We start from the raw sequence: 22,087 nt of genomic DNA, 5'->3' as shown, positions 1-22,087 counted from the left end.
AATTTTGCGAAACATGTAATGTGATTTCAAATAAAGCAGCAGATTAGAAAACTGCTTTTTTATTAAGAGCACAGGATAACACAGTTGCATACAAAATACACAAAAACATCTCTTTTTCTTCAAAAGTGTGTGAAGGTATAGAACACAGAACTCATTTCACAGCAATGGGAATAAGACCATTTGAGACCAAGGGCCACTGAAGCTGAATGCTGACAGAAGACTTATCCGCCATTGCCACCTTGTGGTAATATCATGCACAGACTTAAAGCTTCGAATAAGCTGTTAGGATGGAGCCAGCTAGGACGACGCAAGTTGCCAAAACAAACGTCAGCAGATTCCCGACACCCTGGGTAATAAAAATGATTTTCTATCATTTATGCATCCTTCATAAGATGTGACCATTGAATTTAATATAGACCTGGTATTGCAACGCTTCATATGAACAAATACATTTATGCATTTGGCAGACACTTTTATCCAAAGCAGCTTACAGTGCATTTAGTGTATACATGTATTTTATCAGTAAAAAGACTGCATAATTCCCGTTACCTACTTTGACCTCTTTAAATACAACACTTCCCCACAGGGCAGCCACTAAACCATAACCCTGAAAACGAAGCAGGATTTTTTATTATTATAAGATAAACAATGCAACATAAAACAAGACATTTATTTTGCCAGTACAATACACAATACTTACAGCATTAATTATAGGGAATGTGATCACTGCACTTAGGTAGTAGTTTGCCATTAGCCAGGCATATGTGGCTATTCCCCACATCAAGCCACTTAAGAAACCTGCATGGAAGATTGCAGATTAGTTAAGAAATGTAAAAACCTAGTATACTAGATAGAAAAAAAAGGGGAAAATCTGCTTACTGAATTATTAACAGAGGTACAATGTTCAATGGCTGACAGCTGCATTTCACAAATTAAACCCAATTACATTAAATCGTCCGGAAATTAAAAGCAACATGTAGCAAAATACCCATTAAAAATACATCAGATAATGCTTTTAGAATTAAGGTGAAGCAGGGAAACACATAATAATGTTCCCACATTAAATTTGATGTATGAGCAACATTACTAGGTAAGATAGCTCTGGGGTATATCCGAGGTCTGTTCTTCATGGCTGCACAGTAAGCAAGAAAATACACCGTGCTCATGAGGAAAATTCCACTGTAATGGGCAAAGCAGTAGTCAATTTCTGTAAAGGATAGCAAAGCATATTAGAATAGGCAGTAAAATGTTTGTTAACATATTGCATTAAAGGATTAAACAAGAATACCAAATTCTCAAAAAATTCTAAACTCTTTGCCTTGCAAACATACCATTCTGACTGGATCCTAAGAACATACTGGAATTGGTTGTGGCATGGACTTTAATATAAAATACGGGCACAAAAGAACAGCCATAAAGGACACCTGCAAATATGGCCAAGATGCACCCACTGTAAACAAAAGGATATTGTGCAAAATTAATATTCCATAGATTTCTGTAATTTTATCTTTCATAAAATGAAGCATCTACAGCTTAAAATAAGATCATAAGTAACTTGAATATTTACAAGACAACAAAACTACTAGAAAATAAAAATAATGTATTTTTTTCCAGTGCAGTAGAAATAGGTAGGCCTACAGATACATACAACACTCTCTTGCTCCTTGGTGAAATCGTGTCCACCCATGAATCACTGGAACTTGAGTTGTCAGGGTTTAACCTCTAAAGACAGGCACATGCAGTCAGCAAAATGTATATATGCATCCAAGACAAAATACACCAAAACACATTCTACACAGCATCCAAAAGCTTAGAATGTGAAAACCCACCCTGTCATCAATCAACAAAGGCATGGTTTCAGCAGAAGAACGTTTCTGAACATCGCTTTTCACAAAGAAGAATATGATGGCACTTAAACAAAGACATAACTGTGTTACAGAAAAATCTAGACAGATTCAAAGAGATTTCCTCAAAATAAATAAAAAATAGAACAAAATGTTTTAGGCTGTCTTGCAAAATTCAGATAGAACGGAGAACCAATACAATTTCACTTCAGGTCTTAGGAGGGGATTTACAGAATATTGCATTTTCAATTTCAGAGAAGCTGGTTATAAGGCGAGTGATACAGGAGCTCTTTGATCTCAAAGAGACCTCTGCGAGGTCTACTGTATCTCTAGAAATCCAATCTGAACGGAAAAATTGGGTCTGTGTTAAAAGGTGTGCTTGGAGCGTCTCCTTTCTGATACAATATGGGTCTCAGCCAATCAGTGCAAATTTCTTGGCTAAATATCTAAATATCTTCTTAACGGTCTTCCGTCAAATGTTTGCATGTAACTGCTTCAGTACATTCTGTATCACGTTAGAAATATAAACAAAGAAACCCCTTTTTTCCCTACCTGAGCAAACAAAGGCCAGCTCCACAATAATTGAGTATGGGTTTGGATACATCCTCTGGTTGCAACCCAAACCAACCAAACCTTGAGAAACACAAATAGACAATCTTAGTTTGCCTCTGCCTATAATGCATGTCATTACTTTCACAAATAATAAAACACATTTACATGTGTTTGTTTATTTCAGATTTTCACTGCAGAGAGCCCATCATAGCTGGTTATTAGTACCACTGCCCGGACTATCTTAGTTCTTCAAAACACATTTTTTCCAACAGTTTGAGCTTTACGTCAAAGATCAAGAAAGTTTACCTTGAGCTTGCCCATCCAATGAGTAGTCCACTGGATCCCCAAAGCAAAATTCCAAGTCCAAGGCCAATAAACTTCACAACGGGCACAGCGGTTATATTTCCTGAGAGAAAATATGGGCTACCTCAAAACATCAGCATATATTAAACACATGCTTATTCACTCTCACATACACTTTACCAGTGGCCCAAATTGCTCCCCCGATCATAGCTGCAGGATGGGATCTAGATGGGTGAAACAAAGTGTCAACAACCAGTCCAACGAACCATATCGCCGAGCACGATACCCACTGGAAAAACATTCCTGTAAACAGAACAGGTTATCAGATAGGAACGATGGTTTGAAGGATAAGAGTATAGGATACACTCCTCACCATCTCCAGTATCTATCGTTTTAACAGGAACAAAATTACTTCCATATAGCAGTATTGCAAGCACACATGCCACAAAGCCATAGGTTGTGTCAGTACTATTGGCTTCATTAGAGGAAAAGACCTTGGCAGTGCCACTGCTTGTGCAAGGGGGCTCTAGACATAAAACAGGATTTGTAAAAAAAGTACATGAGAACCATATTTAATATCAGCTGCAAGGTTAGGCACGGTCTCAATCAATGTATTAAACTTCTATTTAACATACAATATACCTTCAGCTGACAATGTACTAAAGCATGTTATAACAAAAAGCACAATTTCAGCTATAAAAGCCATGAGTCCTCTTATAAAAAACCTCAGTGACAGACGAAAACATTTGTTATTGTGGGAAAAGGTCAAACGGTTTGTTGTAAACCAGGTGTCATTAATTGACCCCACTGTTACTCCCTACTTAGCTAATGCCAATTTACTCTGATCACTAACCAATTAACTTATTTCCACTGTGGCTATGACCGTTCGCAAACAATGTTGCATTGACAAACGTATCAATGAAATATATTGTTTATTCAAACTGTACTACTACATTTTAGCATGTTGCCTACCTGCCAGTTGTGTGTAACAGTTTTTGAAACATTGTAGCACTTCGCATTACTGTCTCTTTAGTCGTTTCGTTGTTGTTCTCACTTTTGTAATTCCCTTTGGATAAAAACGTCTGCTAAATGCCTACAGTATTCGTAGAGTGTTTTAAATAAAAAAGCGTCAGCTGTCTTGTTACTCTTACATTTTTAGAGTCAGGACTTTTCGATCGCATAAATGTTCCAATAGATGGCGATCGCGTTTACTGTTCCGACGAGGTTGAACAGGGGAAGAAAGTTCAAGTGTCAACAAAAACTCCTTGATCATCGATTAATCTTCACTGCTCTATGTGCAAGATAACAGTAATTCACATCATATATATTTGCAAACTTCTTTGCATGCAATCATTTTTCATATCTTGCCCTGGCATAATTTCAAATTACGATGTTTTATATGCGGAACATTAATTAAATGTTACATGTTACACTTGTTGTTAGAGTACACAGTATAGGCATTTATCAAACACGTTTTGTTTGTGTAAACTTTTTGGAGGCTATACTGAAAGTGTTAAGTTTCCATGGAAACTGAGGGTAAGGTACGTGGTAACGTTACATGTGGGGAATTACCGAGTCACATTTTGTTGTAGCATTTGTGAATCTCGTCAGCTAAAATCATATGTTATACAAACTGTATATGTTTTCTAAGGTGATTAAGTGCAAGGCAGCAGTTGCCTGGGAAGCAGGTAAGCAACTGTCCATTGAGGAAGTGGAGGTTGCTCCACCCAAAAGCCAATGAAGTGCGCATTAAGGTTGGTCCACATACATTTTTTTAATTTTAGGATCCATAAAGTTAATAGAAGTTAATTCGAAATTTAAATAGGTCTCACTCAAATGAAGTTTAATGTATTAACAATATGTTTAAAGGGATACATAACCCAAAAATGAAAATTCTGTCATCATTTACTCACCTTCGAAAATATAGTATTTTTTCCTTCTATGGGAGTCAACCGGGGGGCAAAATCAATCTGGTTATATGCATTCTTCCAAATATATTTATCTCTGTTCATCAGACATTTATACAGCTTTGGAACAACTTGAAGGTGAGTAAATCTGAATTTTCACTAACATTCCTAAGTCTTTTGCACCATCCTGTATGTCCATACACCACTTCTGTACAGAATTCACTGTATGGTTGTTACCATACTAATACATCTGTTGACCCATGTTACTGTAGTTAGCAGCATCTGGAGTATGCCACTCCGATTGGTCTTACCTGTATGAAGCTGATAAAATGAGTCCCCGGCCTTTTCCTTTGGTCCTAGGACATGAGGGGGCTGGAGTGGTGGAGGGTGTTGGATCAGGTGTGACAAAGGTGTCCAAAGGTAAATAAAAAAACATAAAAAAATAGTGCAGACGTGCCAGTTGTCGTAACTCAGACAGTTGCATAACCATCTGTCTGCAGGAGATAAAGTTATTCCTCTGTTCCTGCCACAGTGTGGACAATGTGAGCGGTGCCTGAGCCCAAAGACAAACCTCTGCACTAAAAACTGGTGAGGAGAAATTCTATTTTTGATCTCCCAAACCCTTATGCAACATCATTATATTTTTAAACATCACCTTTAGACAGTGAAGAGGTGCAGTTATTAGGGGGAAAAATAGTTGTTTTATTATTATATTATTTAAAGATCCAGTGTGTGAACTTAAGCGGTATCTAGTGCTGAGGTTGCGAATTGCAACAAACGTCTCACTTCACGACTTTCCCCTTCCTTTCGAAGCACTGCGGTGGGCTTACAGATGTTTGCTTAATTTATGCACACTTTTCTCTATTCCTTTAAGGCAGAATACTCAACAAGGTGTTCTTGCAGATGGCACAAGCAGAATCACATGCAGGAATCAACAGATTCATCAGTTTATTGGTATCAGCACTTTCTCTGAATACACTGTTGTGCCAGAGGACAATGTCACCAAGATTCACCCAGACGCTCCACTGGACAAAGTCTGTCTGCTGGGCTGTGGGGTAACTACTGGATATGGGGCAGCAGTGAACACTGGCAAAGTGTGTTTGTTGCGTGATATTTCTCTTAAAACAATACATCACATACCACCACAGTACTGTATGTCACATTGGAGTTGGTATTCCTCCTGCAGGTAGAAGCTGGTTCTACGTGTGCAGTGTTTGGTTTGGGAGCTGTCGGGCTGGCAGCCGTCATGGGATGCAGGGCCGCTGGTGCCGCCCGGATTATTGGCATTGACATCAACCCGGAAAAGTTTGAGATTGCCAAAACATTTGGAGCAACTGAGTTTGTGAACCCTGAAGACCACAGTGAACCCATTCAGGAGGTTCTGAGGGAGTTGACTAATGGTGGCGTTGACTTCTCTCTTGAATGTGTGGGGAATGTGGCAGTTATGGTTAGTACCAATGACTGGTATTAAGAAGAGTAGAAGATGAGGTGATATCACATGAAGCTTAAGTCAAAATATTTGCAAGTCAAGTTGCCATGTAGTCTTAAGGGAAAGTATTTTATGGCGTTGTTGTTTTTGTAATTATTATGTTTCTGCTTATTAGAGGTCTGCTTTGGAAGCGTGCAGTCCTGCAGGGGGAATTTGTGTGATTGTGGGCTGGATTGAGGTGGAGGAACTTTCTCTTGCCCCATTGGACATCCTACTTGGAAGAACTTTGAAAGGCACCTATTTTGGAGGTAAAAGCAAAAAAATACTTTAAATAAAGCGCCAGGTGACTGTGCCTCTAAAAACCTGAAATTTGGTTTAAAAATGAAAAGTAACTACCTTGTTCTTTTCGTTTGACAGGTTGGAAGAGTGTTGAGTCAGTGCCCCGGCTGGTGCAGGATTATATGAGCGGGCGGCTTCTGCTGGACGAGTTTGTGACACAAACACTGACTTTAGATCAAGTTAACCAGGCCTTTGATCTAATGGTATGTGGGAAAAGGTCAGTTTTGCACATCTCCTAACAAAGACAAACATTGGTTTTCGTCAGTTTTTCCTATGTGTAGTGTGCATATGTGCATATGAAGAGCTCTTTTCCAAAACGAATTAAAAGCCAAATTTAAAAAAAATGAGTTTGTCCTGCCATTCACTGCTCCATCAATGTTTCATGCCAAATCGCTATATTTCCTTGTTTAAAATGCACTGCAAGATGCAGTTTCTTTCCAAAACGCTATAAGTCCCGAACCTGTTTTTAGCCTAAATGTCCTCTCGACCAATCAAAATTCGCTCGTTAGTGGTATTTGTATGTTATTTTTAAATTATTTGTTGTATGTTGTGGAAAATATTGAAACATGAAATTGAAAATATTTATTTTATTTTACTATTTAGTTTGTTTACTATTTATTTTTGTTTGGCTGTTATTTATTTCATGCATTTGCATTTATTTGATTTATATTCATTTATAGTATGAGTCCCTGATGTCATATGTTTCATGTGATCTTGTTTGTTTGTTCTTAAAAAGAAATGGATTTGTAGCGTTTTGAAAAAAATTCAAATAAAATTAGAATTTATAAACGACAATATTGTCGTTTCATTCAACAATCATTGTTTAACATGTTCAGACTGAGCCAACAGACCATTTTAACAGGATAAATTGAATATTAACAAAATGTATGTGTCAAGGTAAAAAAATGTCATTTTCAAGAAAACTATTAAAATGGATTTATAGCGTTTTGGAAAAGAGCTCTTCGTATGGATAATTCTCATATATTTTGTTCATGATATGATCTCTCTCCTCAGTATTCGTACAGTGATCAAGATGTGACATAGAGATGACGACCCTTCTCCTTCAAACAAAACATGCTCCCATTATCAGTACTCTCCATTGGTCTCTTATGTTCCGCATCAACATTTTATAAATATCTGTGCACAATAAAATTGTTACATTTGGTTTGGCTGTGATCAACTGCATAAAGAGACTGAGGATACATTACAGAGTAAAATATACCTTCATTGTTGCTTGACTAAACATTAACTAAGAGTGCAGTTGTTTATGCTTCACACAGTCGCAAAGCAAACCACAAAGAATGCAGTCTCTTAAATATTTACTGTTAATGCCCTTTGAAACCTCATGTCACCGTTCATTTTATCTTTGAAGGTCATGTTATGGGCAAGGAAGCAAAAATGATTTTGCCAGATGTATTAGTAGTAAATAAAGATGATTACCAAAACATTCTTTCAATATTTTGCAGATATCATAGACTGTGGACTTTTTAACAGGCTCAATCACTGAATTAGTTTAAACAGCAAAAATGAAGATGTTTAACTAAAGTCAAAGCTTTCACATCCAGTGTTTCGGATTTCCCAAAGGCTCCAGTAGATGGCGGTAAGTGTAGAATGAGGCACAAACGGATACATATAGTCGAGTTATCTACATGCAAGCTGTACTTAGTACTTTGGACTGTGTTCAACGGGTGTACGTGTCAATTATCCAGCATGTCAGATAACATATAGGCTATAGTAGAAGTACAAAGAAGTATATCGAAAGGTTCTCTTCTGAACACCAGTCGGAAAGTAAGTTTGTCATAAAAACATGCAAACTGTACAAATATTTATATAGTAGTTAATGTATACCACAGCGAGTGATCGGCGAATGAGCACTGGTGAAACTACCCGTTAGCCGTTGGGTCTGTAATATAACTGTATTATGGTTTTGTTAGGCACTATTTTTAACCTGTTTAACTTGTTGATTTCTAGGGGTTTAAGATGATATGTTTATTAGTTCAAATGAAATGTTTGCATTTTGAAATGTAACGTCACATGATTTGGTTCCGTTATCACAATGGTAATAAAGCGGTTTAAGGAGTTGAAAGTGAGATGAAAACAAATAGTCCGACAAAAATAATTATTATTGTATTGTAAAATGATAAAAATGTCATACGTTGTCATATGTTTTTGCAACTCTTGTAGAAGGCTGTCACGCAGATCACATAAATTGTATTAAAGGAGTGCGGTTGTCATGGAAACCGAGGGCAAGGTAAGGTCACGCAATAAAAGCCTGGTATGGTTGCTGTTAAAGACACACAAAAAACGTTATTGTTTCTTCTCAAAGGTGATCAAGTGTAAGGCATCAGTTGCATGGGAACCAGGAAAACCAGTCTCCATTGAGGAAGTGGAGGTTGCTCCACCTAAAGCCCATGAAGTGCGCATTAAGGTGGGTCTAAAACACAATGGCCGAATCAGACTACGTGTCCGGTTTAAAAACAACAAAAAAGTGTATTAAACAGATTATAAAGGATATTCCAAATCTATGTCCACAAAAAACTTATATTGACTCTTATAAACTGATCCAAAAGTGTGGAAACATGTATATCATTACATGTTTGAATTTATTACAATAAGGGGTGTAGACTTTTATGTCACTGATCAATGATTATCATTAAACATCAGATAGCTGCATCAGGAGTATGTCACACAGACTGGACTTTTCTGCATGAGAGTGGGGCAAGTATGGATCCCCGGCCTTTTCCTTTGGTCCTGGGACATGAGGGGGCTGGAGTGGTGGAGAGTGTTGGACCAGGTGTCACAAAGCTATCCAAAGGTATACCAGAACAACCTTGTCTATATTAACATTGTTGTGAACTATTTAATTGACAATATCGTTGCTGTAGCGCGGAAACCTTGTACCGTCAAAACGGCTATAAATATAATATTATATATAATATTAAATATAATATTTAATAAATAATAATGTATTTTTATTGGTCAAGGCTTTTTATTTTACAGGGAAACATGAAGAACATTTTTTATTAAAACAGTAAAATAGACAAACAAGCTATTTGTTTTGAAATGTAATGTAAATACGTGCTGACATGTGAAAAACAAAGTTATTTAATTTCATTTTTTATAGTTTCATATGATGTGCAACGACTCGTATGCAAGCTTGAAATGAATATCATATACTGTTGACAATTTATATAACATCATTGTATGTGAAATGCTGATTTTCCACCATATTCACAGGAGATAAAGTTATTCCTCTTCTCCTGGCACAGTGTGGACAATGTCAACGCTGCCTGAACCCAAAGACAAACCTCTGCACTAAAAACTGGTGATTTCATATGATTAAGTGATGTCTTTATCATTTTGCTGGGAGTTGTTTTTATAGACTGATAAGGTGGTTCATGAAATAATAAATAAATCACAACTTTTTAATAAAGTCAAATCAAATCCTTTTATGGTATGTATTGTACATATACCGTACACACAAGTGCAACAGTAGGTGAAAAGCTTGTGTGCAGTTCCGATCAACATGGCAGTATATACAGATAATTACAATAATTTACACTAGACTTCTCTGTACACAATAAGAAAATACATTTTTTTCCTCTGTACAGTGTTTAAACATAACAATACAACAGATTACAAATACTTTACAGAAATAGATTTGTAAATAACATCACAACTACAAATATAGGATGTACACAGGTTGGTCAGTATTATAGTAGAAGAGTGTATATTATTATTATTTTAATAATGTCCATAGTACAAATGCATACTGTATATACAGTATGTGATAGTATAAATGCAGATTTTAATAATGTGCATAGTATAGTGAGTGCATCAGCATATTATGTGTCGTACATTAATATATGTGTACTCTTCTTCACTGTTGTCCAGGGTACAAACTCAGCAGTGTCTTCTTGCAGATGGCACAAGCAGAATCACATGCAGGAATCAACAGGTTTATCAGTTTATTGGTATCAGCACCTTCTCTGAATACACTGTTGTGCCAGAGGACAATGTCACCAAGATTCACCCAGACGCACCCCTGGACAAAGTCTGTCTGTTGGGCTGTGGGGTATCTACAGGATTTGGGGCAGCAGTGAACACAGGCAAAGTGTGTGTTTGTGTGCGAAGTATAATTTGTACAATAATATAAAATAAATCAAAAAGCAAATACAGTAAAAGCAATCAGAAACAGCTTGCTGTGAGATGTTTGCTGTTCTGTTTTCCACCCCAGGTAGAAGCAGGCTCTACGTGTGCAGTGTTTGGTTTAGGAGCTGTTGGGCTGGCAGCTATCATGGGATGCAAGTCTGCTAATGCTAAACGAATCATTGCCATTGACATCAACCCAGATAAATTTGAAATCGCCAAAACATTTGGAGCAACTGAGTTTGTAAACCCTAAGGACCACAGTAAACCTATTCAGGAGGTGCTGAAGGATTTGACTGATGGCGGTGTTGACTTTGCTCTCGAATGTGTGGGGAATGTGGCAATTGTGGTACGTACCAAAAACCAGTAGCCTATCAAGTTTATTTGTGTAGCACTTTTCGTAGGAGACACACACAGTCACACAGTTATGTGTATTAATGTCTGAAATTTGGAGTATTTACATTAGACGGATGGTTCACCCAAACATAAAAAAATCTTTCATCAATTTCTCACCCTCATGTCATTCCAAACCTTTTTGACTGACTTGCTTATGCAGAACACAAAAGACATTTCCAAAAACAACTGTAACCACACAAAATTGGATCCCATCTACTTTACATCTTCATTGCATATACACAAAATCACGAAGACATTTCTAAAAATGTTTAAAAATGAAAACGACATGAGGGTGAATAAAGATTTAATTTTTATTGTTGTTTAAACTATGTCTTTAATTTTGGCAGGTACAATATAGAAAAGCTAATTATATTAGGTTAGAAATAGATATATTTACTATGGGTTTGTATTTTGCGAGCATGTTACAGGCATGTGGATTAGTTAGCCATGTTTAACTAACACAGTATCCTGTTTTATGAACAGAGGGCTGCTTTGGAAGCATGCACTCCTGCTGGGGGAGTCTGTGTAATGGTGGGCTGGACTCCTAAGGGGGAACTTAGGCTGGTCTCTGAAGATATCCTGCTAGGAAAAACATTAAAAGGCTCCTATTTTGGTGGTAAGAGTAATTCTGCTTTTTTCACTTTTCATATGCGTGCCTGATCGTGGTAGCTGATTTCAGTTCACTGAAGTGGTGATAATCTATGTTTCTGAGACGTTAAATTAGATTTGATAAATGTGGTGATATAAAAGGAAACACTTTAGATAAGGGTCTAAACTTTCACTAACTAGTTGCTTATTAGCATGCTTTTTATTATTCTACATCCCTTAATCCTACCCAATACTTAAACCTAAAAACTACCTTAGTAGTATAGAAATAATTAGCTATTAGTAATAAAACATGTTTTCCTGTAGCTCAGTTGTAAGAGCATTGCGTACCCAAGGTTGTGGGTACGATCCCAGGATTGAACATACCCAAGTATAAACGTATATCTTCATGCAATGTAAGTTGCTTTGGATAAAAGCGTCTGTCAAATGCATAAATGTCAATGTAGTAGTTTACTGATGCAAAAGTCGTAGTTCATATAAATTACTTTTAGTTAGATTAAAAACGTCAATAACAAATACACAGGTAACAAGTTCAAGTTTTTTCTTGACAGGTTGGAAAAGTGCAGAAGCAGTGCCCAAGCTGGTGGAGGACTACATGAGCGGCCGTCTTCTGCTGGATGAGTTTGTAACACACACACTGACCCTAGATAAAGTTAATGAAGCTTTTGATCTCATGGTCAATGGGAAAAGGTAAATTCTGTGCATCTGTTGATAATACATTTTTATTGTGCTTATATAATTAAATTTGCGTTAATCATTCATCATTTAATACCTAATGCACCCTTCACATGCTCTTGGAAATTCTGTAATTCCTACTTCAACCCGGAAGTTTTTAGTATGTAACTAATGATTTAGTAGCATTAAAACATTACAAGTATCTGCTAACATTAAAAGAGCGCCATTCCATAAATTATTTCCGGGTTGAAGTGGGAATTATTACATTTCCGAGAGCACGTGAAGGCAGTATTAATCTATTGGATGCAAAATATTGTAGCAAAACAATATTCTAATGATATGTTTACATACAGTACCATTTATCTTGTTAGGTTGTCTGATAATCTTAATTACATTCAAGGAATTAAATAATTATTTTTTTATTTATATTACAAACACAAACAAATGTTTATATTCAATCTATTCAATTTAATCTTAAATACAGTATATACTAAATCAATATCAAACAATCTCACTCTCTCTCTCTTTCAGTATTCGTACAGTGCTCAAGATGTGAAATGGACGTGACATTTAATCTCTCTCAAACAGAAGACTATCCATATTCTGTCCTGTCAGGACAACAAAGGGAGGGTATAAAATTAGTTTTGTTGTTTTTTCACTTGACTGGTGCTCTTGTGTATTTTTAAAAGCTCTTATGGAAGATCGTTTCTGTTCAGTTTTATGTAATAAAGCTAGACAGTTGTATTTGATTTGGTTGTATCTCATTTTTAACAGTAGATGGCATGCGTGCACTGCCAAACAGTGCTCGTCTACTCCCCTTGTCTATTCTCTCAGTCTGGAGCAATACTCAAGATTCTACCCATGCTGTCTGCATGGAGACACATGGTGTAAGGTTTCTCCAGTCTGACATGTATCATTTCATCTTTATTTCATCATAGCAAACCACTACGATGCATAAATATTTGCCATTATTGTCCTTTGAAATCACTATCCACCGATTTTCATCGACTATAATATGATCATCGGACCCCTCATTGTCTTATAGTAAGAGATGCTGTGTGAAGAACGCACCCGGGAAAAAAACAGACCAAAATTTTGTCGTAGGGAAACGGATGGGTCCGTGTCACTGAGGGTCGGGGAAACACATGCAGCTGATCACGGGTTGCATTTTGACCTTGGTAATAGTATATATTGATTTAATATAGTGTGCTCATGAGGGTTAGAATAGCAGTTGTGGCCTGTCCAAGTTAGAGACAAAAGGCTGGCTGGGAAAAATCCTATCCATGATGAACTGGAATAGCTGTCGAGGAATTTGCTTTATTGTAGTTCCATTAAGATCAAATACTCTTGAACCCCCCCCCCAAATGGAAAAATGGGGTCTGCCTCACCATTACCCCTCCCATGGCCGTATACTCCAATCAATCAGATTTTGAAGTTTTTCAACCGTTCTATTGAAGTTGAGAAAGATTGCTGAGAGATAGAGACATCAAACGACAAGTAGCAACAGGTGCTTGATCTGCGTGCTTATTTGTAAAGCATGGGAATTTTGTACGGGCAACATTTACAAATGATCTTTCTCTCATTCTGTTACTGTACCTTTTTTATTTATCAAAATTTATCTTGCAAAATGACAGTGTACATAATCGAGTAGGTCATTTACTGTAGATTGATTTGGTATATTAATGTCTCAGTTAAAAAAAGAATGACTGCAAAGAACTTGACCGCCAATAAACTCTTCTGCGTTACATGCAATATTTTACATGCAGGTAATGTTTGAAAATATGATCATTTATTATGTATTTAACAATTTACTCCAATGGTAAAAAGCGTTCTTTGATTTTGCTGCCCTTGTTTTTCATCCGCTTGATTGACAAGAAAGCAATGGCGTATCAGATTCTAATGAGGAATAACGATTTGTCCTCTGCGCTAACCGTGACAGATATGAGACACATTCCTGAGCTCGGCCCATGCAAATATCAGGCGTTTACCCTGCCAAATGTGTAGAAAGCCCGTGCATCATTCCGACAGCCATGACAGCCTCATAAGGAAAATTGACAAACAACGGAAATGCCAGCGTAGGTAAATATGCTGAGCAAATATAGCCTGGAAGGGAAAAAATGTCAAAGGGCCCGAGTTGCCTTCCTCAATATTTAGATGAGGATCAAAAGATTTCATTCTTAATTATTATATTTAAGGTGTGTGTGGGTGTTTGAATGTATGTGTGTGTGTGGGGGGAGAGGACGCACCTGTGTATTTGAATGACAGCTAGTGGAGATGATGGCACCATACATCCTTATGTCACCATGGAAGGTTTGTAAGTGATCATCTAAAAAAACATTTACAACCAAACAGCATGTTTTATACAATTTTTTGCAAGTGTTTAAAACTTTTTCAATGTATTTATAATTCTAAAATTATAATATGAAAATAAAAATGTTAGAACCTGAAGTATAGAGGACTCTCATAGGATTGAGTAATAACAAAACAAGTTTTTTCAGGGAATACTGTGGCAGGGTGATCGATGATAGATCAGTGGGTGTGGGCCACCACATAGTGTCAGGCATCAGTTTTATTTGTTTAAGTAAAATAATATTGTATGAACACGAAACACCAAAAAGGTGAGGTATTTGAGGAATATTGCCTTAACATTTCACTCACCCTCTTGTCATTTCAAACCTGTATGACTTTCTTCTGCACTACACAAAAAAGGTATTATGAAGAATGTAACCAAACAACAGCGGCACCCATTCACTTGCATTGGTTTTGTGTCCATACAATAGAAATACGTAAATGGGTTGTTCGGTTACCAGCTTTCTTTAAAAATATTCTTTTGTGTTATGTGGAAGAAAGAAAGTCATACAGGTGTGAAATGACGAGGGTAAGTAATTGATGACAGAATTTTCCTTTTCGGGTGAACTATCCATTAAAATGAACCTGGTTTATTTTTTTACCCATTTGTCAAGGGTTGTTAGAAAGCAAATTGCTTTCTTCTCAGGCTGATCATTGTGAATGAAAAGAAGAGAGACTCACCATACCTGTTCATCTGTCATCTCAGTAGAAACCGGGCCAAAATCCATCAAGTTATGCAAACTGAGGGATTTAAACAAATCTTGTGATTCATTGAATCTCTATGTTGCAAACTCCATTTGAAAGTAAGTAATCATGTTATTATAAAATTATGTAAATTTTTGCGTTGTAATTATTTTCACAGGTAGAACAAAATTTGCACACAACATTGCAAACTTGAGACATAGTGTTTTTCCCCGTGAAAGTATGAACAGACAAAGCCAAGAATCGTTCAGTATATGAATGTCTTGATTGTTTAACCTAACATTTGAGCAAGTTATTTTGTGGTGCTAAGTAGGGCATAAAATATAGTTCTGGTTGTGTCTATTCTTTACCGTTTCTTTGCTTTGAGATGTGCACATCTATTTGGTTTTCTTTCATGTGTTGTTCAAACCTCAAAGGATATGGCAGGGAACATGAACCAACAGAACCTCCGGATTGTCTTAATTGATGGTACGCTCAAGCTTCAGTGGCAATGATAACCTGCCTGAGAGAGAGACAGAGGCCTAGTTCAGATGAACACAAAGCCCAAACTGCCATGGAAGAATGCGTCGCTAAGACAGGGAAAAGACCACCCTAGTAGAGGCCCTGTTTTAGCAGTAAATCCGGGCCATTAGTGTTAATGCCAGCCGATGCCTCAGACATCCCCTGCCTAAAGCTCAACACAGCAAACCCGGATCCAGCGACACAGCCCTAGCAAGGGAAACCCTTTATCAAAGTGCCTGCAAGGGTTAGAGGAGGTCAACAATGCTGAAGTTGAACACCTGCACTCGAGCGGATCTCATTGTCTGAAGTTTGTCCGAATAGGATTAGCATAGAGTTTGAAGGAAAAGATCTAGACGTAAAAATAAACACAAACCTGATATACTGTGCGCTGCATTTCCTATTAAACCTTAGCAGACCTAAAAGAAAATGCTTGGCTTAAATGCAAATCATTTACTGTTGCAATGACTTCCTTCTGTATCTACATCATAGTCCTCTCATTCCAACGGGGTTATAATATCTGTGGGTTAAGAAATCTCGAGACAATGCTGAAATTTGTCTGTAACCGAGACTTATGATTCCTTCGGTATTTGAGGGATTTAGGTCATGTTGTGTAACAGCTCTGTACGGATACAAAAAACACCCATACTGTATATACACCACCTAAAGGGAGGGTTTGCATGGGTGTTTGTGGAGCAACTACGCAACTGCATTGTTAACACATTTCGTCTGGCTTCTAAATATAAGGACGGGTTTTAGCGCATATGATTTAGGGGCTGACTCGAACTGTACATGTTTTTATTTTACTGACATAAAATCTAAATTTACACCCTCGGTTGAGGCCACCAAATGTAAGCTGGTTACACAAAAGGCAACAAATAAAAAAGCAGTTAGCATCATCACTCTCTGCCTACCACCCACACAACAGAGATACAAACGACATTTTGAATATACGCTGTCTGCTACCTTCAGTTAAGCCTGGCCCTAGGTTCAATAGCTCATGGGCTTAAACCTTACACCATATGCCGCTTGGAGATTTCCAATGGATTTGTCACTTTATCTTCTGATCTACACATCAAGATCTTCATTTTCCCTGTTTTTAGAGTAAGAGAGTCAGCATAACTTGAATATATTTAAACGGAAGGTCAATTCGTGTTTAAATGGCGGTGAACAGTGTTACTTCAGGCTCAAATTGGAAGAGAGAATTGATTGAATATGAACGTTTGCTTATGGGGGAGGAATGTGTGTTTTAACCTCATACTGTGAGTGCCTTGCGGGGCTTTATCTATTTAATAAATATCGAACGCCTCCCCCTCAGGTGGTCGGAAACCTTTCCCATTTGTGGCTGCTTACTTTTTAAAATCCCTAAGAGCAAATATAAGCAGCGGCAGATTTGCTTAATATCAACAGAGCCACAAAACACACAGCCATTAAATGTCACCGTGGTCCCCAGGCACAAAGTCAAAATATGAAAAAAAGTCAAACAAGCCGGGCGTGAGGCTTGTTGAAGTTTAGAAAGTAGCTCTATGCACGTTACTCGCGCGGGTAGAGCTTATCTCATGAGGAGACTAAAAACAAACTAAACTTTTGTTTAATTCCCATTATTTGAGGTTAAGGTAATTGAGATGGCCCTCGTGCATGTGCACGGGACAGACCTCCTCAGAGGACAGCTAATAAAGAAGCATTACCTAATCTTTTAAACAAACACGTATACTCAAATAACAAGCTACTTGCTGTCAAATTATACATAGTGTATATTTATTCACCATCCCGAACCCCACTTTTGACTTTCAGCTTGCTTTGGAGTTCGGTTCACATCCAAACACATCATTTTCTCTACACGCTTTTCTTGGGTAACTTTAATTAGCAGGGGTCTCAGATCGGTCTCTCACGAGGGGAGATGGACTAAATTCTGAAAACAAATAGAGCCACACTGGCTTCCCGTTCTCCGTCTTTTCATCTCCTCCTGGCTGGCCTGGGCAGCCAGTGGCACAGAGCAGCAGAAGGGGGCCACACATGGTGTAAGCAAACACTCATAATTGCATTAGATCCCCCCTGTGAATATGTAATGCCTTCTCAATACCAGAGACCTAGGGAACAGATCTTTCACTTTTAGTGAGTACAACGAGCTGCTTCTTGTGTGTAACTTTCTTTACCTGTTGCCACGTAGGATCTTGGTCTTTAAAAACATCATAGTAGTAAAAGGTCAATTTGTAAGGGAGTGTTTGAAGGACCCATAAACGGATTTAAAATTTGCTATCATGTGATTCATGTCAAATCTACTATCCAGTTTTTGCTGAAACATTCTGCCTGTAATCTAAATAAAGATGTAACATCCAGGCTAGTCTCATTTTTAGTTATAACCAAATAAATGTAAAAAAAAGGCAGTGCGTGTTTATTGTTGTTAATGATTTTTGAGATATTTTGGTATACTAACAATTTGATTAAAATTGTTATTTTGAATTATTAATCATTTTGATAGTATGACAGTGTGTTTAACTTTTTTCACCAAAAAATACTGGAATTTGAAATCCTAAACATTGCTTTTACATTTTGTATGTCGATACTTTGTCAATATTAAAGATATAACGGTATTCTTTAAATTCACAGTATTCCTTACATTATGTGAAAAAATGATTGAAGCAGCTGTAAATCCCAAAAATTATCTTACAGGAAGTTGTTTTTTCACAGGTAGGGTCACAGATATTACAGTGTTGATGAGAAAATAATATTTTTGAGGTGACGTGTTTTTAAAGGCAATTTTTATCCCAGTAAGCTCATTATTTTTGATCAAAGTTAGATTTGAAAGAAAATATGCTTTTTTGAAAATAGATCTCAAAGTACAATTTCAACAACGCAGGTGTAGATGCCGTTTTGGGAGTCAACACCAGTCCAATACTGAGGTTCCCCATCAGAACAGTAAGATGATGAAGACTTGAAAAGAACTGGGGCTGCATTGTTTGTGCGAGGGTGATTTCATTTGTGAGACTGAGAGGTTTGTGTCAGAAAAGACAAACATGCCCCATATCCTCTCTGTAATAGAGGCTTTATTGGTTCCTCTGGAGCTCAGATGGGAAGCTGAGCTTATGTTTGTGTTTTTAGGAAAAGCTCACATACAGCTTGTGTGACACTAAATACATAATTTTCCCCTTGATTTGGAGACCTCTATGTTTTCTGGTCTCTTTCCTCAAACTGATGATAGGAGCTATCAACATAGACTGTATATACTGGATTTAGAGTCCATTGCAATGGATACAAAATGTCCTTTGAATGAAATAAATTCTGAAAGATGAAAGTTAAATATTTTTTGCGTGAAATTGACGTCTCTGTTTTCGCCATCAAATAACATTTCATCATCAAACGATTAATCAAAGTGATTTTTTTAGGTAAGATTCACCTCTCTTTCAACCGTTTAGACTGTGCGATTGAGTTCCCCACCCATCCTGTGTGTAGCTCAGGAGGATTTGACTCCTAATCCAGTCACGCTGGCCCTCAGGGCATCTCCCACCCCGCGGTGCCCAAATATCTGCCCCAACAGGTAGCCTCATCAGAAGTATTCAAAGCTCACCTGGTTAGAGACCCAGCCCCAAAAACACGCAAGAGACCATATGTCAATCACAAAGATCTGCGGCGAGGTCAATGTTGCACTTTGTCTGGGAAGACAATTTGCGTAAGTTGATGTGTGGTTATCATTGCTCTGAATGTTTACCTTGAGGCCTACTGAGTCAGCAAGGTCTATAACCTGAGCCAATCAGTTCCTCTGTGTTGGTTAGAACTGTACATTGGTTACTGTGGCAACAGTGAGGATCTATGGCCTAGTTGGAACGTAGTATTTAGTCGGTTGTGTGTGGGTGGCCGGCGATGAGCATGTCTTTGGAAGGCTGACATAATGGCAGATCCTCAGGCACGTTAGTCTTGGCCCACAGCCCTAAAGCCACCCACAGAGGTGTGCTTAATTGCTGTTGCACAAGGTGTTAATTACCTGAGTCACAGGTAAACACTAATGGAGACACAAATAACACAGACAATTACTGAAGACAGATGACCTCGGATTATAGTTCTTTACATGTTGAACGGTGAATATTTTGGGGATGAAAATGTGGTGGCGTAAATAAATGATTCATGGAAGAACAGCCCATATTTAGGAGAACAAAGGTTTGTTGCTAAGTCTGAAGCTAGTATTACTGTGTATTCGTGTTACAATATAATTGTACATTCATTTAATGTAAAAAATAAAAAATGAATAAAATATGAAGTACATTTTAATAATTTAAAGTGAGATTCAATTAATTGTACAGTTTAACTATACATTAACAAGACGTTTCTTGCATTCAGTAATTTAACATAAAAAAAGTAAATGCATACATTTTTGTAGACTTACATGAGATAGAAATGTAATACATGTAATAAATATACAGCCTCTGAAAAGTAAATAGACCGTTCCAAATGTTAATTTAATCGGCATTTCTAGACATCTAGGAATTGTGGCCATGTCAGTCCAGTGTCTGTTGAATTTCCACAAAATCAAAGTCATCCAACAGTAACTTGAAAGACTGAAATCATGACAAGACACAGGAAAACTGTGATAAAAATCGAGGTTATCACATTAAAAATATTTTCCCTTAAAAGCCTATGTACAAAAAATATGGTTGTATTGCTTAAAAGTGAACTTTCTTTTTGAAAAGCGAGCATCTTTTCTGTTATTTTGACTTGTTTTTCCAGTTTTCGCTTTGTGCAAATAAATGCAAATAAATGCAAATAAATGCAAATTGGTTGAATTATGAATATAATTGAAAATGATAATTTTGAAACGTACAAAGTACATTTTAAAATCGGAAAAAAACTGTTTTGTATCACTATAAACCGGGTCACCATATGGGGCAGATTTGTTAAGGTCAGGCGAATATCATTCACTTTCTGTCAGTAACTTCAGTATCTGACTATAATGAAAATAATAATTACACCTTCAATAATTTATTTATAAGTTTGCTATGTTAAACAACAATATTAAAAATGTATACCAACAATACGTGATAAACATCCTCTACAACAAAACATCCAACCTTCAACAATGACCAAAATTGACATGCGTTATTATGACCACACGAGGGAGCTAACGTGCAGATAATCAAACATACAGTTTTAAGAGAGGCAAGGCAATTCCCATAGGCTCGTGATGAAAACAACGCGTGACTAAAGAGAGGAGAAATGAAATAAAACAATGAGAGTAGAGTGATTCACTTGAAAATATATGTTGTACTATAGTGGTGGAAATGCACCAGAGTGCTATGATGGATTCATGGGTTTCAATTTACCAAGTAAGCCACAGACTTCAGAAACGCTGTGACTGTGTGTGTGATGTGAAATATGGTGTGTCATTATTTTACCCTGATTCTGTTCCAACTTTTCACAAGATAATAATGTCAGCCAAACTACACAGATGGAGCATAGCACACAAACAATGGAAAAGTAAATGTCAAACTCAAAAGTGTTAGAATCAGAGTTGGGAGACTGCTTGACTTTTACAGTAATCTCAACACTGCCTGTTCACCCGTTCACATGTATAACCTTAGTGCAACGTTCAATGGAGGAGCGTCAAAGAGATAATTTATCACATTCTAGCAGTCCAGTATTAATGCTTTGAAATTCTGCCACAGCACGGTGATTTACAGGCTCTGTGAATTATATCTTCATGCTAGAGATATGCTTAAAAAATCTTCATCCTGGAAAAAATATTATAAACGTTTATGGCACTGAGACGTAAATCTCCCATCATTTTGAACCAAAGAAGAATACCATGCTTTCACCAGATGACTCTATCAGGACTGTTTTACTGAAGGTGAATCCATGGGTAACACATGAAAGGCCTCTAAGAAATACACAGTTTCTTGATGTTCTTTTCTTTTCTGTTTTAGTCTTTTGTCTCTTTTTTTGGCATGTAGGGGAAATAAGGAACCCCTGCACTTTTAGGACAGAAAAGTCTAATTTAATGGGCCTTTGAATGTTAAGTTGAAAATAATGAAATTATTAAGTTATTAAAATAGTGATTTAAACCTTGCTAGAATTGTAAAGCAATGTAATTTGTTAAAACCATTGGGATTCATGTAATTCTTTTTTCAATAGCAATTTGTGTGCTTTAAAGTGATAGTTCAGCCCAAAATATTTTTATAATTTACTGACCCTTTGTGTCATTTCAAACTTATGATTTTCTTTCTTCTGCAGAAGACAGAAGATATTTTTAAAGAATGTTGGTACCTAAACAACATTGGTCCCCACTGACTTCCATTGTATTGATAAAAAATATTTCTCAAAATATCTTCTTTTGTGTTTCACAGAAG

General features: G+C 37.0%; 2 protein-coding genes and 1 pseudogene across 2 annotated transcripts; 2 read left to right on the top strand and 1 right to left on the bottom strand.

The window, feature by feature from the left end:
* Window positions 1-197: 197 nt before the first annotated feature.
* Window positions 198-3,405, bottom strand: tmem144b (transmembrane protein 144b). Its single transcript, XM_056770413.1, has 12 exons — window positions 3,342-3,405; window positions 3,073-3,225; window positions 2,880-3,002; window positions 2,703-2,802; window positions 2,397-2,477; window positions 1,830-1,911; window positions 1,649-1,722; window positions 1,332-1,450; window positions 1,088-1,207; window positions 701-798; window positions 554-607; window positions 198-346 (listed from the first exon to the last, which is right to left on the bottom strand). Exons 1-12 carry the CDS (start codon window positions 3,403-3,405, stop codon window positions 263-265), a joined length of 1,152 nt encoding a protein of 383 aa, XP_056626391.1. The 3' UTR covers window positions 198-262.
* A 563-nt stretch (window positions 3,406-3,968) lies between these two features.
* On the top strand, window positions 3,969-6,613 carry LOC130437643 (alcohol dehydrogenase class-3-like; annotated as a pseudogene).
* A 1,393-nt stretch (window positions 6,614-8,006) lies between these two features.
* On the top strand, window positions 8,007-12,949 carry LOC130437642 (alcohol dehydrogenase class-3-like). The gene is made up of 10 exons (XM_056769052.1): window positions 8,007-8,162; window positions 8,559-8,625; window positions 8,701-8,802; window positions 9,039-9,189; window positions 9,612-9,699; window positions 10,269-10,488; window positions 10,612-10,872; window positions 11,403-11,535; window positions 12,077-12,215; window positions 12,732-12,949. The coding sequence occupies exons 2-10, from the start codon at window positions 8,608-8,610 to the stop codon at window positions 12,754-12,756; spliced, it is 1,137 nt and encodes a 378-aa protein (XP_056625030.1). The 5' UTR covers window positions 8,007-8,162; window positions 8,559-8,607; the 3' UTR covers window positions 12,757-12,949.
* Window positions 12,950-22,087: the final 9,138 nt, after the last annotated feature.

The sequence above is a fragment of the Triplophysa dalaica genome, chromosome 16 (genome assembly GCF_015846415.1).
Source record: "Triplophysa dalaica isolate WHDGS20190420 chromosome 16, ASM1584641v1, whole genome shotgun sequence".
Lineage (NCBI taxonomy): Eukaryota > Metazoa > Chordata > Actinopteri > Cypriniformes > Nemacheilidae > Triplophysa > Triplophysa dalaica.
This window is presented reverse-complemented; position numbering and strand designations above follow the sequence as displayed.

Coding starts and splice junctions, on each gene's coding strand:
- tmem144b (XM_056770413.1), bottom strand. CDS start 3,405: ATGGCTTTTATAGCTGAAATTGTGCTTTTTGTTATAACATGCTTTAGT. Junction 1,723..1,829: donor CTTTGTTGATTGATGACAGG/GTGGGTTTTCAC, acceptor GCCTGTCTTTAG/AGGTTAAACCCTGACAACTC. Junction 608..700: donor CATTCCCTATAATTAATGCT/GTAAGTATTGTG, acceptor CTTCGTTTTCAG/GGTTATGGTTTAGTGGCTGC.
- LOC130437642 (XM_056769052.1), top strand. Junction 8,803..9,038: donor CCCATGAAGTGCGCATTAAG/GTGGGTCTAAAA, acceptor ATTAAACATCAG/ATAGCTGCATCAGGAGTATG. Junction 9,190..9,611: donor TGTCACAAAGCTATCCAAAG/GTATACCAGAAC, acceptor CCATATTCACAG/GAGATAAAGTTATTCCTCTT.